Here is a 14,320-nt window from a genome sequence, read left to right as displayed (position 1 = left end):
TACTGGATGAAGCAGGCGTGCAGGAAAACACCAATTTAAAACTGACGCTCAGTATAAAATTCTGTTGAGATTCTGTTTCGCTCCATCATTTAAACTCTTCGAAAATTGGACAGCGAATGAATTTTTTTACCTGCATTTTAGACTGATTACGTAACGCTTGTGGAAAAAACGGGAGCGAGTGGAAAATATGGAATACGGTTGATGTAGCCAGTTCCATGATCATTTTTTGCAGTTGGCGGTTTGTAGTTGCTTGTATCCGTCTTGAATGGTCCTGAAAGCAACCAAACGTTTTGTACTGCTGCAGATCCGCCGCGGATATTGGCCAGAGTGAGCCATTTCCGGATGGCAGCAGTCGTCCGTAATAATCGTCTTCCTTGTGACGTAGGTCGGTACAGAGTTTTTGCTGCTCTTCGCAAGTTTTAGTTTAAGCAGGTGTGCCACTGGCGAACAACGCCCACACCGTTCCCGCTACAGCAAAGAGGCGCATTTTCTCTCTCAAATACAAGCTGCGAAGTTTGTGAGCTAATTAATATGTAATTTATCGCTGACGCAGAGCTACGCCGGTAAAAAGGTTTTAAGAGTAATTATAAGCGTAACGATGAGAATTATTATACACAGTTTCCACCATGATTATGTAACTTCAAGCTGCAATAAACCGTCAGCGCCCTGCAGCATTTCGGTTGATCCCAGTTTCCGCTCTATGTACTGCCAATGAAATGCGCTTCTGTGGCTTATTTTACGCCACGAGAGATCCCTGCCTTACTTTAGTAGAACTGTACACTGCGTTCCGCCATGACAAGCTGTATGCGCATTAGTTTACCGGCTTAAAAGCGGAGAGAGCGTAAGAAATTTCTGATGCAGAAGGAGGGAAGAACAGTACTTTATCGTGATTCTGAATTACATGCGTGCATTTGTTTGCGAGTTTTACAGTACATCGTCGTTAACTGCCCGGCACTTACTCGCAGAAGTTTTTTTGGGCGTCTGACTTATTCTGGTCTCTCAAAACCTCGCCCATTTCTTGGAGGTTACAGCAGAATTAGTAATTCCACGAATGGAGAACACTGAGAATGAGCGCGATAGAATTTCACCGGTCCCACCTTTGTATTGCACAGTCCACCCATGGCAAGCCGATAAATCCAGAGGTACCAACCGTCCCCCCAACCTGACTCGCTTTTGTAGAATGAGGGACATTTGGTATACAGGGACTGCATACAGTTTCCCGAGTCGCTGCTCCACCTATTATTAAGTGAACATGCATCGTACGGTGAGTACCTAAGTACGACTGACAGATACATTAGCAATCCACGGTCAGTTGCGCTAGCACGCTGTTACCACCAGTTTTACAAGCAGTTACATACCGGCAAAATTCATCCGCAGACTTTTTAGACTGCTGCAGATCCGCCGCGGATACCGACCAGAATGAGCCATTTCCTGTTTGCAGCAGTCGGCCGTAATAATCGTCTTTCTTGCTAAACAGCTCGGCACATTGTTTCTGCTCTTCGCAAGTTTTAGCAGCTATGGCACTGAGGAACAACGCCCACGTCGTTAACGCTACAGCAAGGAGATGCATCTTCCAACCAAATGCAAGCTAAGGAGATTCTGTAACCGTGGCTATGAGAATGAGTATACAGAAGCTATTACCTTGATTATATAAGTTCAAGTTGCAACACACAACTTGCACCCTGCAGCGTTTCGGCCAATCCCAGGGTTTGCACTATATACTATCAATGAAATACGCTTTATCGTTAATTATACGCCACGAGACATCCTAGCCTTACTTTTGTAAAACTGCACAGTGGGCTTCATAAAGGTGAGAATACCCACAGCGAGAGCACTATACAAACGGGTGGGTATGCGTTAGCACTATTTTGAAGTTTGGTGCAGAAGTAACTGGGTAACACTTGTATGAGTCAGTTGTTTGTTGTCAATCGATTTAATTAAAGGTGCCAGCTTGCCTATTCCCAAAGGTGCGGCAACCACTTATAAAGTCATTTGGGCATCGGCCAGTCGATCCTAAACAGTATGACAATTTGCCAAAAATTTCAGCAAACAACAGCTAATGGTAGAGAAACCGTTATGTTCTATCTTGCAACGCAAGGTTGGGCTGCAAGTATGTACATGAAACTGCAGAATTTACCGTTGCGAATATGTGAACCGTCCTGAATGTGACCGTCCGCCCGAGGGCTATTACTACGGTGGATGAGGAACTGTTTCTTTCTTAATTTTGTGAAAATACATTATGCGTCCCTCAGCATTCGCACGTACACATGGGGTGCGCTCGAACGCCCAGCTCAAGCTAAACAGTAACCGCGATTACGATTCACGATAAGCTACTTAGTTTTTGTATTGCACGTTAGCAGGGTGAAGAACGCAATGCCTCAGATAGCGATCGTGATCGCAGTGGTTATTACCGCAGATTACCGGAAAATAGGGTTTGCGTGCTCTTCCAAAGGTCGGTAGATCGCCTGGCAAATAATGCAGTGGTCGAGAAAAGACACGTAAATTGCGTTTATCTTATTCTTTTTCCAACGTATACAAGAAAGATGTTAATAATAACACCGAAACATTTACCTTTGGCTCCGTACAACGTACAAGTATATGCCTCTTTGAGCCACCGTTCATAATATTTTTGGACCACGGAAAAGTTCTTTCTGCTACGAGTACTGCAGTTTTTAATCTAATCGTCCTGTTTTAACTTACTGGAGCAACCGACTGGTTTCTGCAGCAAAAAACGTTTTGCTGTTAATTTTGAAATACGGTAACATTTGTATGCCATCCTGTTGTCGCTAAAATTATTAAACTTACTAGAAGTAAAGTGTATTGGTTTGAACTGTTTAATGGCCACTTAGCCTTTGCAGTTCAAAAGGGAGGGTTATGTAAACGAACTCATTGCCGGTTTGCAAATATGTGATTTCTAATTATCTCCACGAAGATGCCAGGGTGACAGGCAGTTGATCTTAGAACTCACGTATGCTACATGGGCTTTCGTCATCCGTATCAATCAGTAGTCAGTACCGATTCGACGGTTTCTCCAGATACTGCATTGGTCTCATTGACCCTTACATAGCCCCTCTCATCTGTAAACTCTTCTTTAAAATTATGCACCCAAATTCTTCTGCAGCGGTGATGTACGTATAAGGCGTCACGGGCTTTGTAAGATTGATTAGAGAAGCATAAATATTCAAGCCGGTTTTGATCATATCCAAAACCGCACAGAAAACCGGCAAAATTGAGGCCTGCGATAGACTTCGACAGATAATACAGAGAAACTGTATTAGTGCATGATAACACAGACCTTTACTTATTCTGCTCTCAGTCATAGCAGGAATGAAGGCGCATGTATGTAATATAACAGACCTTCATTTGTGCTATGTCTCAGTATGCTTTTTATTAACCTATCTAAAAGATATGTACGACTGTGTACATGTTAAATTTTTCGAGGCATGTCTTCTTTTTCGGTATCCACAGTATCGCGCCGTATCCCACGGTATCTTTTGCGTATCCCCCTGTATCCTCACAATTTTTTGAATTTTTTCCATTCATTGCTGTATCCCACCGCATCTGTGAAGCATCCTTTACGTATTCTAAATGTATCCTACTAAGAAACTTTACAAAACACAGGAAAACCTATGCACAATAAAATTTAACAAACATAAGAAAACAAGATAAGGCATAAAAAACCTAAATGATCTGATAAAATTAAAGGGATATATGGGGGTGGGTTTTCATGGCTACTGCGTAAAGTTTGGTGCCAAAATTATTTTTTGTGCACGTATAGGCATAATGTTTCTGTGATTTGCTACTGGATAGCGAACTTCTGTCACATTTCGATTTGTAGTACATGGTAACCTCACCTCTTCTGCCGATCACCATCCTTTTCCTAAGAAAATTAGTGATTGCGTTAAAATGCAAAGTTGCCCTTTAAACCGCACGGGGATTTGTACAACTCTTAAACACCCTTTCAAACACGCAAGCTCTCTGCGACTGGCAGAAGTATCATGCAGCCAGCCCCTAACGTCTGCCTCTGGTTTAAAGGCTCCTGGTCAACCTTTGTTTCCCGCATGCTTGTCAAAATTTGCCGATAACTGGCATTCTTGAATATTGGATTATGATGTACGACGTCCCACACCACAAGTCTGATATGCTATGTATATGTACTCGCTCGTGGCGCTTGTGTATAGAATTTCAACAATATGTCCCGCCATTTTAGCCAACGTATAAAACTCCAGCAGCAGCGGCAGACTCCAGGAACCGCGTGCACAGATTGGGGAACCGGTTATTAGAGTGTGTGTGCGTCAGTGTGTGTGTGTATGTGTTGTGTGCACGCCAAAATGTAACATTCACCACATACAGAGTACATTGCGAACGCTAGCGTCAGCACTCTGACCGATTGTCATGCGTTTCTAACTTTCAACCCAACAAAAAACCCCTAAACTTTCATACAAGAATCCGGAAGATAAGAAAACATGGTAATCCGGATGGCTTCCAGTAAGAGAAGCCTGGTATAACAGAACGGCGTTACTGCGCACGGCACGAAAGCATAAATAACACCGCTCAAACCATATACACATGGTTTTGTACACTTGTACTGTAAAGCGTGAAAATTACATTATTTGTTTGTCGTATGCCGACAAATTCCTTGACAATACAGTCAAGACCGTGTTTACCTGAGAAAGTGGACAGCTGATATAACCGGACAAACAATGTCAAGGGAAAAAGCCACAAGACAGCCGAGGAGACCTTGCATTGTCCAGCGCACACCGGTTCTATTTGCGCCGCTCAGCTGCATCAGTTCGATGTGATTTGATGATAGTCCACTTGCGCTGTTGATCGCCGGCGAATTGATCTAATGGCTTAATAATATAACAGCAGCCGGTGAATACGCTTTACCTGTACGTGGCGATCTGGTTCGCTGTACGAGAAGGAGGCATTAATCATCGCGGCGATCAGTTGCACGTTGTGCTTATTGCGCTCTCCATCATAGCAGCTGCTACTGACTGTGGTAGTTGAGAAAACGAGAGACGCCGGCAAAAAAACACAACCAAGATGTTGCTTCATCTTTGACACAGATATTATGCGGTGGCATGTGCAGTGAGCGGCCTTTGTCTGGCTAATCGATAGCGTTTAGCGCCGTTTGTTGTGGCTGGTGTTGCTCTCGGTGGAAATCAGTTGTAGTGTGATTGTGATTTGTACTGTAATATTGGGTGAATTATTTTATTGTACGGGGTATTATTGTTCTTTATTATTATATTGGTGTTGCGTATTGTGTTGGGCGTTGTGGCGTGGGAATTGCGATTTATCCAATGGGAAATCAACAGGCACGAGCCGCACCGCAGTCGGTTATCAGGTAAGGCTCGGTTTGAAAAAGTGCATTAATACTTATTGTTTCGAAGAATTTTCTATTTCAGAGATTTTTGTCCTTCAGGTCTGAGTTTTGAACATATATGTGGTTTTATACATATTTTCAGTAGTACGAGATTATGAGTTATTATTGTCATAAATATAAATTATTGTCAAATAATGGAATTAATCACGCTTTTTAGTTCTTAATTTGAATTATTTTTTGCGTTGATTAATACATCAAGAAGCCATTTATTTTAAAATCCGCAACAGCGACTTTAGATAATGTGGCCTATTTTTCCAATGCATTTTCGAAATAATAATAAACTTTTTTATTGTACGATTGCATAACCCTTACGACAATTAATTAGCGATGATTTATTTGGTCTTGTTTATCACTTGTAAACATGACCGAATGAGTATATTTGATTCTTGGCATTTATATCTTTCCTTATGCAAGAATCAGAGCTAATAAAACCGCATTGTTCTTCGATGAAAGGTGGATTTTACGCAGCATTAGCATAACTAGTTTAGCGACATGCTGCGGTGTGACATAACGTTTGTTTTTCGTTATGCTCTTGTTAATTTGTGTAAACGTTGCAACAGTGCCCGTGGAGGATTTTGTGGCATATAATTAACCGTGAAATGGGAATTTTTGGAGCCCATTAATAACTTTGAATGGCAATGTGACATAACAAAAAAGAACCTATACCTTGTCCAAAAGTTAGCATATCAGTTAAATCAAATTTTCGTTCAAAAATCAAGACGGTTATAAAATAAATTGTGAGGCTTGTTTACGCTTATTAACTTTTGAACATAGACATAAACCAAAACTGCGAAAAGCGAGTCACAAAATTTTAAATAAACATCTTAAATTATTTTATAAGTATTTCACTTTTCGCTTTAAATTCAGTATACAGAGTAGGTAAATAATTTTGCAATGAGAACATAATATGCAATAATTATAAAATTCTGATACTTAGTCATATTTTTGCTCATATTTATCGTAATAAGCTAAACTGGGTAAAAGTTGTAGCTACATTCAAAATACTACTTAAAAATTACATCATCATAAAAAATTGTTTTAAGATTTGTTGCACGATGTTTGTTTTGCATATAAAAACGCAGCACAACATTTGCTTGCGCTTGTTCGGCGATCGGAAGATCGAACCAGCGACAATTACAGCCTGACGGTTATGAATATCACTTTCCAGCTAGCGACGGCAGTTTTTCGTTTTTTTTCTGACTTGAGAAAATAGCCACAACAGCCAGCGGTGAGGCCGGGCTGCGTAATTGTCAGCCACTTAGCATATTATTTATCCGGGAGAGAGACGAGTAAAAAACGCGCTGTTTGTGTGTTGTTGATAGTGTGCGTTCGTTTTCACGCACGGTTTGACCGGATAGGCTTTAGAATCTTTAGATACAGAGTGGTGAGACAGCCGCATCAACACCGGCTAAAGCGTGCCTAATGGCCGTATACAGCTGCTTTATGGACACGGCAAATAACAGGCTCACCCAGCAGCTCCGCCGGTTAATTTTTACTTAACGCTGCCCTGACCACCACTCAGGTGCTAATTAAACGATGATGTGGCCGCTCTGCTGCCGTACAAGGAAAGTTCGTTGCCGGCAAAAAATCATAACTCAATTAAACACCACAAATGCTTGGAAAAAATTGTTGGACATTCGATCTGTTGTTTTCGAAACCATTGACTTTCGTAGCAGAGTGCAATTACTGTATATACATTTACAGATACTGTAATGAAAATATCTAAAATATTGTACTACAAATTGTACAAAAATATATATAAATATTTAAGGCGAGTTATAAACTACAAAATTAATAGATTTTTTTACTAGAAAATCTTCAAAGTATTCAAAGAAAATCTTCAAAGTACAGTAATTACTCGGAAATAATTTAAGCAGCGGGATTTAAACAGGCGCTATAAATAAATAACTGCTGCAGAAAGCTGATACAAACAATTCCCGCAGAAAATTTATCGTATTAAAAACTTAGTGAATTAATTTCCTAAGAAAATTCAGCAACGGAATAATTTTGATTGGTATTTCACCGACTGACATGACAGTCGAAAAAGAAATTATTGTGCATATGTTGTGTATTTCGTGATTTACACTCATGACACTAACGCGATGCGACACCGAATCCGCCGCGAAACATAACCCCGATAACATTTGATAGTCTTTCTGTGGTTTGGCGTTAAAGCGGATATCACCGGTAAATGGCGGTTAGCGTTAATAAACGATAATCGCCGCTATCATCCGATACCGATTGTTACGTTATATTCATGCATTGATGCGTTTTGTAGCGAGACCGGCAGCCGCAAAGACACCCTCATCTCCGAAGACGGTGTAACCGATTGTTCGGAGATTAGTCGAGTGGATTATGACAGCTACCCGTCTGCGGCACTGGAGGCGCTGGCCGAGCACTGCCGCTCGGTGGAGGGTGAGGATGGAGAGACGGAGGAGGAACGACGCCGGGACAGTGTGTCACCCGATTCCGCCATGCATCAGTCGGCCGAGTCACATTCCGCCGCCAGCAGTCAGCGCCGGACGCAGCCGCCAAGGAAGAAACCGCCGAGGAAACATCTGAGTAATGGAGCGACCAGTCGGTCGAATCTGTCATCAACAGGTGGTTAAAAAAGCTGAACGAAAAACTGGCGATCCAAATAAGAAATAAATACATTTAGTATATCTCCTTATACATATACTACAGATACTACTCGTTAATCTATAACGTAAAGTCTTTTACAGTAGTTGTGTCATTAAATTTGTAGTTTTATTATTCTTACTAATTATTTCTTTTAAGAGAACAAATAGATTTATTATTTATACGTACTTGTACTAGTCTTTATTTTTATCAAAATAATAATTTTTATTCGGTTTTATCTAATAACAACGAATTAAAGGGTGCAAAATGAATAAAATAATTTTGACTTCGGCTAGTTTGGAAAAACTTCGCATGTAATATTGGCAGAAAAATTAGAAATTTAGTTTTCAGGTGCAACCGATTTACCTTTTTATGTTATTGCAGATTTTTAACCGCAAATTCGAACGAGTTTTTCTTGAATTGCTTCTAGATAGAGTTTTTATATCGTTTTGATACGTGTTAATCCGATAATCACCTGGCTAATCGTTATAGCGAAAAGGAAAGTTAGCCATGCGCGCGTACAGTGTGAAGAATGTGAAATCAAGCAGCGCGCCGCGCGGCACAGCATCGTGATCGAGTAATTAAGATGGCCCCGCTAGGAAATTGCTGTGGCGCATTTAATTATTGTTGATTCACAACCCCCTCGATTTCTTTTGTCACAACCCAATTTCCGCATCATGCGCAGGCTGCATGCCGCATTGCATCATCTTGCTCTTCTGCTTACACTGTACAGACTGTATATGCGCGCCGGCCACTGTGACCTATCAACATACATTTCGCCGGTATACTTGTGAGAGTTGCGCAGCAGCATCATTAATTCATGCAAATCCTAGCAGAATATTTTTATTCTTTTTTTTAACGGTGTATTTTTTGGACCGGGCTTGTATTGTTGCTGTTTTAAAATCATGGTTCCGCTTGAGGAGGCCGGTGAGCGATATTGCGTAGCCAAGAATAATGCTTGATTTTGGCGCTAATGATTTCGCATGGTCAGCGCCGTTCGTTTTCGCTTATTTGGAAAAGGAAAATACAAAAACGGTTTCGCAAGTTTTTCCGCGCTCTCTACACTTGGTTGGCTTTCTTGCAAAATTTCGCTGGAAATGGTTATGCAGTTTGCGTTGGCATTTTTTCGCAGCACGGACGTCAACAACTGAATTTATTTTTTTTTAAAGCTTGTTTGCAGTTTTTAGATTCTTTTGAACCATTATTTATTCAGACTTCTTTTTGTATGGTAATTTTTCCGTTTTTTTATATTATGTATAATTGTAGTATGATTGTGCAAAATTTTAATTAACATACTATAATTTTTATTTGCGTAAATTGTTGCGCGATTTTTTTTGCTCGGTAAAACAATTTTTTTCGCGGGTAGTTTTTGCTTATGGTGCCTTCAAAGATTACAGAAAGACTTGTTATGTTGATTGCAGATTCGATGGATTATCAAGAAACCAAGCGTATTCAAGAGGACATTGACGAAATGTTCTCCTATCTCAACGGTTGGCTGGACGAGCCGTAAGTACCATTTAACGTTACGAGTATTACATGTTCAATACCTCGCACAAACTCTAGCCCTTGCCACAGAAAATTCCAGCACGGAATAATTAAAATAAAATTATTAATAAATACGCGTACCAGAGCAAAATATCGGCATTTGTGCGAAAAATTTTATGCAACGTTTTGCAACAGACTAATTATAATTACTGTCATATGACAATATACAGTTATTAGCGACCGGCATTTTATGCTAATCCGGGCAGCGTGGCGTTCGTTGGGCCGCCTCAACGGCCGATCGCGCCGATCGTTAAAGTGTTAAAAAGTACCCTCCGCCGTCTTTAATCTGTATGGGCTGGAAAAACATCTTACGCCAGTGGTTATGCATAAATTAATGCTCATCAACGAGACAAAATAATATATATCGGTGGTACGCACTGTGACCGAGTTGTTGGACCAGCGCTACATCATCAGAAGTGGGTCAGTCTGCATGCTGATGGGTATGCAAGAGAATTACATATGCGCGTTGAAAGACAACTCGCCGGTCGGCTTCTGGTCAATTGTACATAAATGCGTCTTGTTAGGGGCTTTGATGTTCTGGCATTTCCATAATTCTTCGAGAAAGAATGGAGCGTGCGAATTTTAAACAGCTTCTGTCAGAAATGCCGAATTAAGTTGACAACAGAATGATAAATATATTCTTAAAATACAGACGATAACCGTTTCACAACGTATTTGCGAAATCAGAAGTATTGGTTTAATTTTCATAAATCGCATAAGTCATTTTACTTCTAGAGAAAGCTGATATTACCAATCAAAGCACCTAAATAAAAGCTGTGTTAGTACTGGAATAAAATTCCGCAGAAAATACGTGCTTTTGTGTAATCCAGTAAATTATTATTTTAGTGATGTACATGTACATATACAGTAATCAGTTATATGGTGTATGTAAATTGAATTTTTATATAGGCACTTGAGCAATTATTTGATTGCAGAGATTCGGAAATCACCGAGCACGAATTACTGTCGGTATCCGGCGGATGCCAGGCTGGCGAACCCGAAACCGAATTGGACCGCCGGTCCGGCTCCGGCTCACAGTCTGACGACTCAGCGGTGTGCGTGGGAGGTGGCGACGGTGACGGGCCGGAGCATGAGCACTCGCGCTCGCCCACCACCGACCCCGGCGACACGGACCCGGACGGTCGCTCCAACAACAGTTTGTCGCCTACCCGCGAGGATGACCACCCGGAACTGGCATCGGCGCCCTCGGATCAACTGGGTGTTATCACACCGATGATCGTCAAAGACCCCTTAATTACGCCGATTATCCATGCACCACGCCCACTGTTGCCGTCACGGAATGTGGATATCTCAACGTTGAATTATATTCAGCTGCAGTTTACACCGGAGCTGGCATCCGGCAATAATAAAGAAAAGTACACTCTTATTTTTTCGAATTTTAAAATGTTCTTCCTCGATTTTTCCGTTTTCCGCTGTTTGAAAAGCGAATGTTATTCTTATCATTTTCACAAGCAAAATCAGCACAGCTAAATGGATATATTATTGATGGCGATAATTATTTTCCGCAAATAGTTTTCCTTGGGACCTAATCTACTGTTTGTAGATTTAAAGAAATTACAACGTCCATAAAATCGTCTTTCATAAAAGAAACTGATTCATAAAATTAAATTTATTTCTATTCGTCAGTATTAAATTTATTCCTATACGTCAGTAAAACTTCGTACATCTTGGAGCGCATATTTGATTGTAAGCTTCTTTTTCAGTTGGGACGTCAAAGACGACGAGCCACACCCTTCGGAAGCCTCCTCACTAACCGAAAAAGAAAAACTGCGCACGCGCGACCCCCTCCACGTTCTCTACTCGCAAATCTCCAAGAACAAACCCAAGCGCAGCGTTCACGACGGTTCGCGTGACAATCCGGGCGGTCGCATGCAGCGCATTCGCGAGCAATCACCCCTGGGGATGCGGTCACCGTGTTTTGAGCCGCATTTCCGCCAGGAAGAAGACGTCTATGCCACACCGTACGGCTGCAGCGAGGACGCCCTGTACACCGAACCGGTACGTCACGTGATCGGCGTTTGATCACATCAACAAATAACTGAACTTGACTAATAAGCGCTATTCACCGGTTAGTGTATTGTCGGATAGTTGTCAATATAAGCTTTAAACTTGACTCATCCTTCATGGAAAAAGCGTCCAGTTGAACTTGGTTTAATCGTCATCAAAGGGAAATTTGTGCATGGTGTTTGCGCATCCGTGTAACTCGATCGCCGGTTAATACAGCGTTTTATGGGATTTATGTCAGCGATTGATCAAAGGATGATTGTTGATTGGCTGGTTGATGAGCCGCTTTATTGCCCGGTGTGACAAAGCCGCTTTATTTGCTGTGTTACTCGTTGTACGAGAAATAACAAACGAGTACAACCGCTTCCACGATTCAAAGCCTTGTCGTACGCCGAACAGCTGATCAGGTTACAACTAAACGTTTTAGAGCACGAATTCGTCGACCAAAAGCAGCGGTTGCAAAAAAGTGCAACAAGGGTTGTAAAATGTTATGGAATTTTATATGGGTTTGGAATGAGGCGACGTCAAGATCATTTCGCCGGTTTTACGATACGCCATAAGTTTGTCGTCAGGGAAATCAATCGGGGTTCGGAAGGCTACGGATCGCAGCTGAGTGTGAGAAATAACCGTTAAAATCAAATGGATTACACAATGTCGATACAGATGAGCGCGTAACAGTCAATACGGTTACAAACCAATCAGTTCCACTACGCTGACTGTTAGCTTGATTTTCGCTTCTTAACTGGGTCCGTATCAAACAAACTTCGATACACAGAGCAGCGTATTCAACGCAGTAAAAATGAATCGTTTTTATATGCACTTCGTTGCTTGAAAAAAAATACGTTCGGTGTAAAATAACGGTATAAAACACAGCGTAAAATTTTGCCACACAACAGAATTGTATGGTTGGTTGTTTCTAGCATATCACAAGTGTCCAGAAGATGAGCGAAGGCAGTATCGTCCGCTCCTTGTATCCCCTGTCCAGCGCCATGCCGGGAACCTTGTCGTTTATGAGCGGCGAGACGGGAGTGCTGATGCGGACAAATATTGGAGGATGGTGTTATATCTGTATGCGTGATAAAGAGGGATGGGCACCGGCGAATTATTGGCAGCCGCTGAGAAGTGCGTTAAGGGAACGGATGCGAGCGCGGGGTAATGCTGACCGGAATGAATTTTTGGATGACTGGTACCTGGGACCGATTAGCCGACCGGATAGCGAGTTTCTGCTGCTGCAGTTCGGGCAAGAAGGGGATTTCTTATTGCGAAATAGTTCCATACGGGTTCGTACAAAAAGTACTCGTAAAGTACTCTGTAATTATGGTAATCTTTAATAATAAAAATTAATCATATAATTTGCTTGAAGCGAGTTTCCGGTAGTATGGTGCATCCAGACTGAAACACCGAATTTTTGAAATTGAAAAAATCTTGTTTCTGCATTACCTTAATTTTTTCACTGTGTTTTTTATGTTCCCAGTTATTGCGTTTGCATTTAAATAGCCTTAATTATAATTCTTGTTATCGTATTGTTTTGTGCTTGCCTCTGCGTAGCACAATTAAGTGCTGTGAAATAAGGTAATGATATTTTTACAGGCGGGCGAATTTACGCTAAGCATGCGGCACGGAAAACAGGTACACCATTTCGCCATACGGAGAGTGCCGGAGACGGGAAAATTCACCATCGGCAGTGTCAATTATCAGTTTACTTCGCTGCATAATATTATTGCTCATTACCGCCAGCACACGATACTGTCCGATAAGTATGCTGTTTTGCGTCAAGCTTTTGCTGTGCAGTTATAACTGCCGAACGTTACTGACGCCACGTAAGGATTGTTTAGTTCTGAGTCTCTGACGCACTCTACGCTAAATCTTCTCTGATACATCTTGTAAAATTTTCTGACTGAAATGTTCATGCTAATTAACTGTGCTATGTACATGTAGAAAATTTTAACGGCCGATTTCGTAGAAAAACAAATAAAAGTCATTAAAAAATACCGGTGACTGCCTTTTCAACCTCGGCAAACAATTTCGCGACCTTTCGCGTGGTTTCGGTGTAATTCGACATGCGCTACAGTAGTTGACGTTGACAACTGTATGATGCCCGTATCGTCCTTTTAAGAATTGACCCGGTACATAGCACAAAGTTAGTACTGTATACAAGCATGCAAGCAGGCTTTCGTGCGCACGAAAGCGTTCACTTTCGCTCACTCCCAAACAGTTTTTTTATCTGTTTGTGATATGCTGTAGTCAGATGATTTATAAACATTGGCACGAAAACCGTTTGTGCGCGCAATTTCCGGTCCGGCAGTCATGGCGGTAAGCAAATTCGAAGAAGCTAAAAATGCATGCAGGCAAAGCAAAACTCTTATTATGGAACGACCTTCCTTAAATTCTGAACATGAATGCGCGTAAGTATGAAGAGCGATTTTACATCGATCCACGGTTTTTTCGTTTTAAAATAAATTCTGAAACTTTTAAATTCATTTTAAAATTTGAAAAGGTAATACAGCTGTGGTTCGAGATTGTTTTCCAGATCTGATTTTCTTAGCTTCACGTGAAAATGTCTGAAAATTCTGTTCTTTGAATTTCGCTGCTTATCCGATAAGGTGACAACTTGGTGCAAAATGTAATCATAACTTAATTGGCGGAAATATTAAGTAACAGATGTGCCGCGATGCATTTGTTTTATGCAAAACACAGAACTAAACAAGCATAGGAACTGCCCGCATAGGAATTGGCGATTGGATA

At 41.3% G+C, this 14,320-nt stretch overlaps 1 protein-coding gene across 2 annotated transcripts; it reads left to right on the top strand.

The window, feature by feature from the left end:
- Positions 1–4,592: 4,592 nt before the first annotated feature.
- Positions 4,593–13,530, top strand: LOC129591474 (uncharacterized). Of its 2 annotated transcripts, XM_055487140.1 has the most exons (7): positions 4,593–5,347; positions 7,665–7,987; positions 9,427–9,511; positions 10,486–10,926; positions 11,275–11,569; positions 12,496–12,855; positions 13,166–13,530. In XM_055487140.1, the coding sequence occupies exons 1-7, from the start codon at positions 5,304–5,306 to the stop codon at positions 13,370–13,372; spliced, it is 1,755 nt and encodes a 584-aa protein (XP_055343115.1). In that variant the 5' UTR covers positions 4,593–5,303; the 3' UTR covers positions 13,373–13,530. The 2 variants fall into 2 exon arrangements, with proteins under 2 accessions (XP_055343115.1, XP_055343116.1); XM_055487141.1 differs by lacking the exons at positions 4,593–5,347; positions 7,665–7,987 and adding an exon at positions 8,796–8,932.
- Positions 13,531–14,320: the final 790 nt, after the last annotated feature.

Source organism: Paramacrobiotus metropolitanus, unplaced genomic scaffold (genome assembly GCF_019649055.1).
Source record: "Paramacrobiotus metropolitanus isolate TYO unplaced genomic scaffold, Prichtersi_v1.0 Parri_scaffold0000046, whole genome shotgun sequence".
Lineage (NCBI taxonomy): Eukaryota > Metazoa > Tardigrada > Eutardigrada > Parachela > Macrobiotidae > Paramacrobiotus > Paramacrobiotus metropolitanus.
This window is presented reverse-complemented; position numbering and strand designations above follow the sequence as displayed.

Bases quoted from the DNA above. Each gene is read 5' to 3' on its own strand.
- LOC129591474 (XM_055487140.1), top strand. From the start codon at position 5,304: ATGGGAAATCAACAGGCACGAGCCGCACCGCAGTCGGTTATCAG. The intron at 9,512-10,485 runs GTAAGTACCATT...ATTTGATTGCAG, and splicing joins AACGGTTGGCTGGACGAGCC to AGATTCGGAAATCACCGAGC. The intron at 12,856-13,165 runs GTTCGTACAAAA...ATATTTTTACAG, and splicing joins TGCGAAATAGTTCCATACGG to GCGGGCGAATTTACGCTAAG.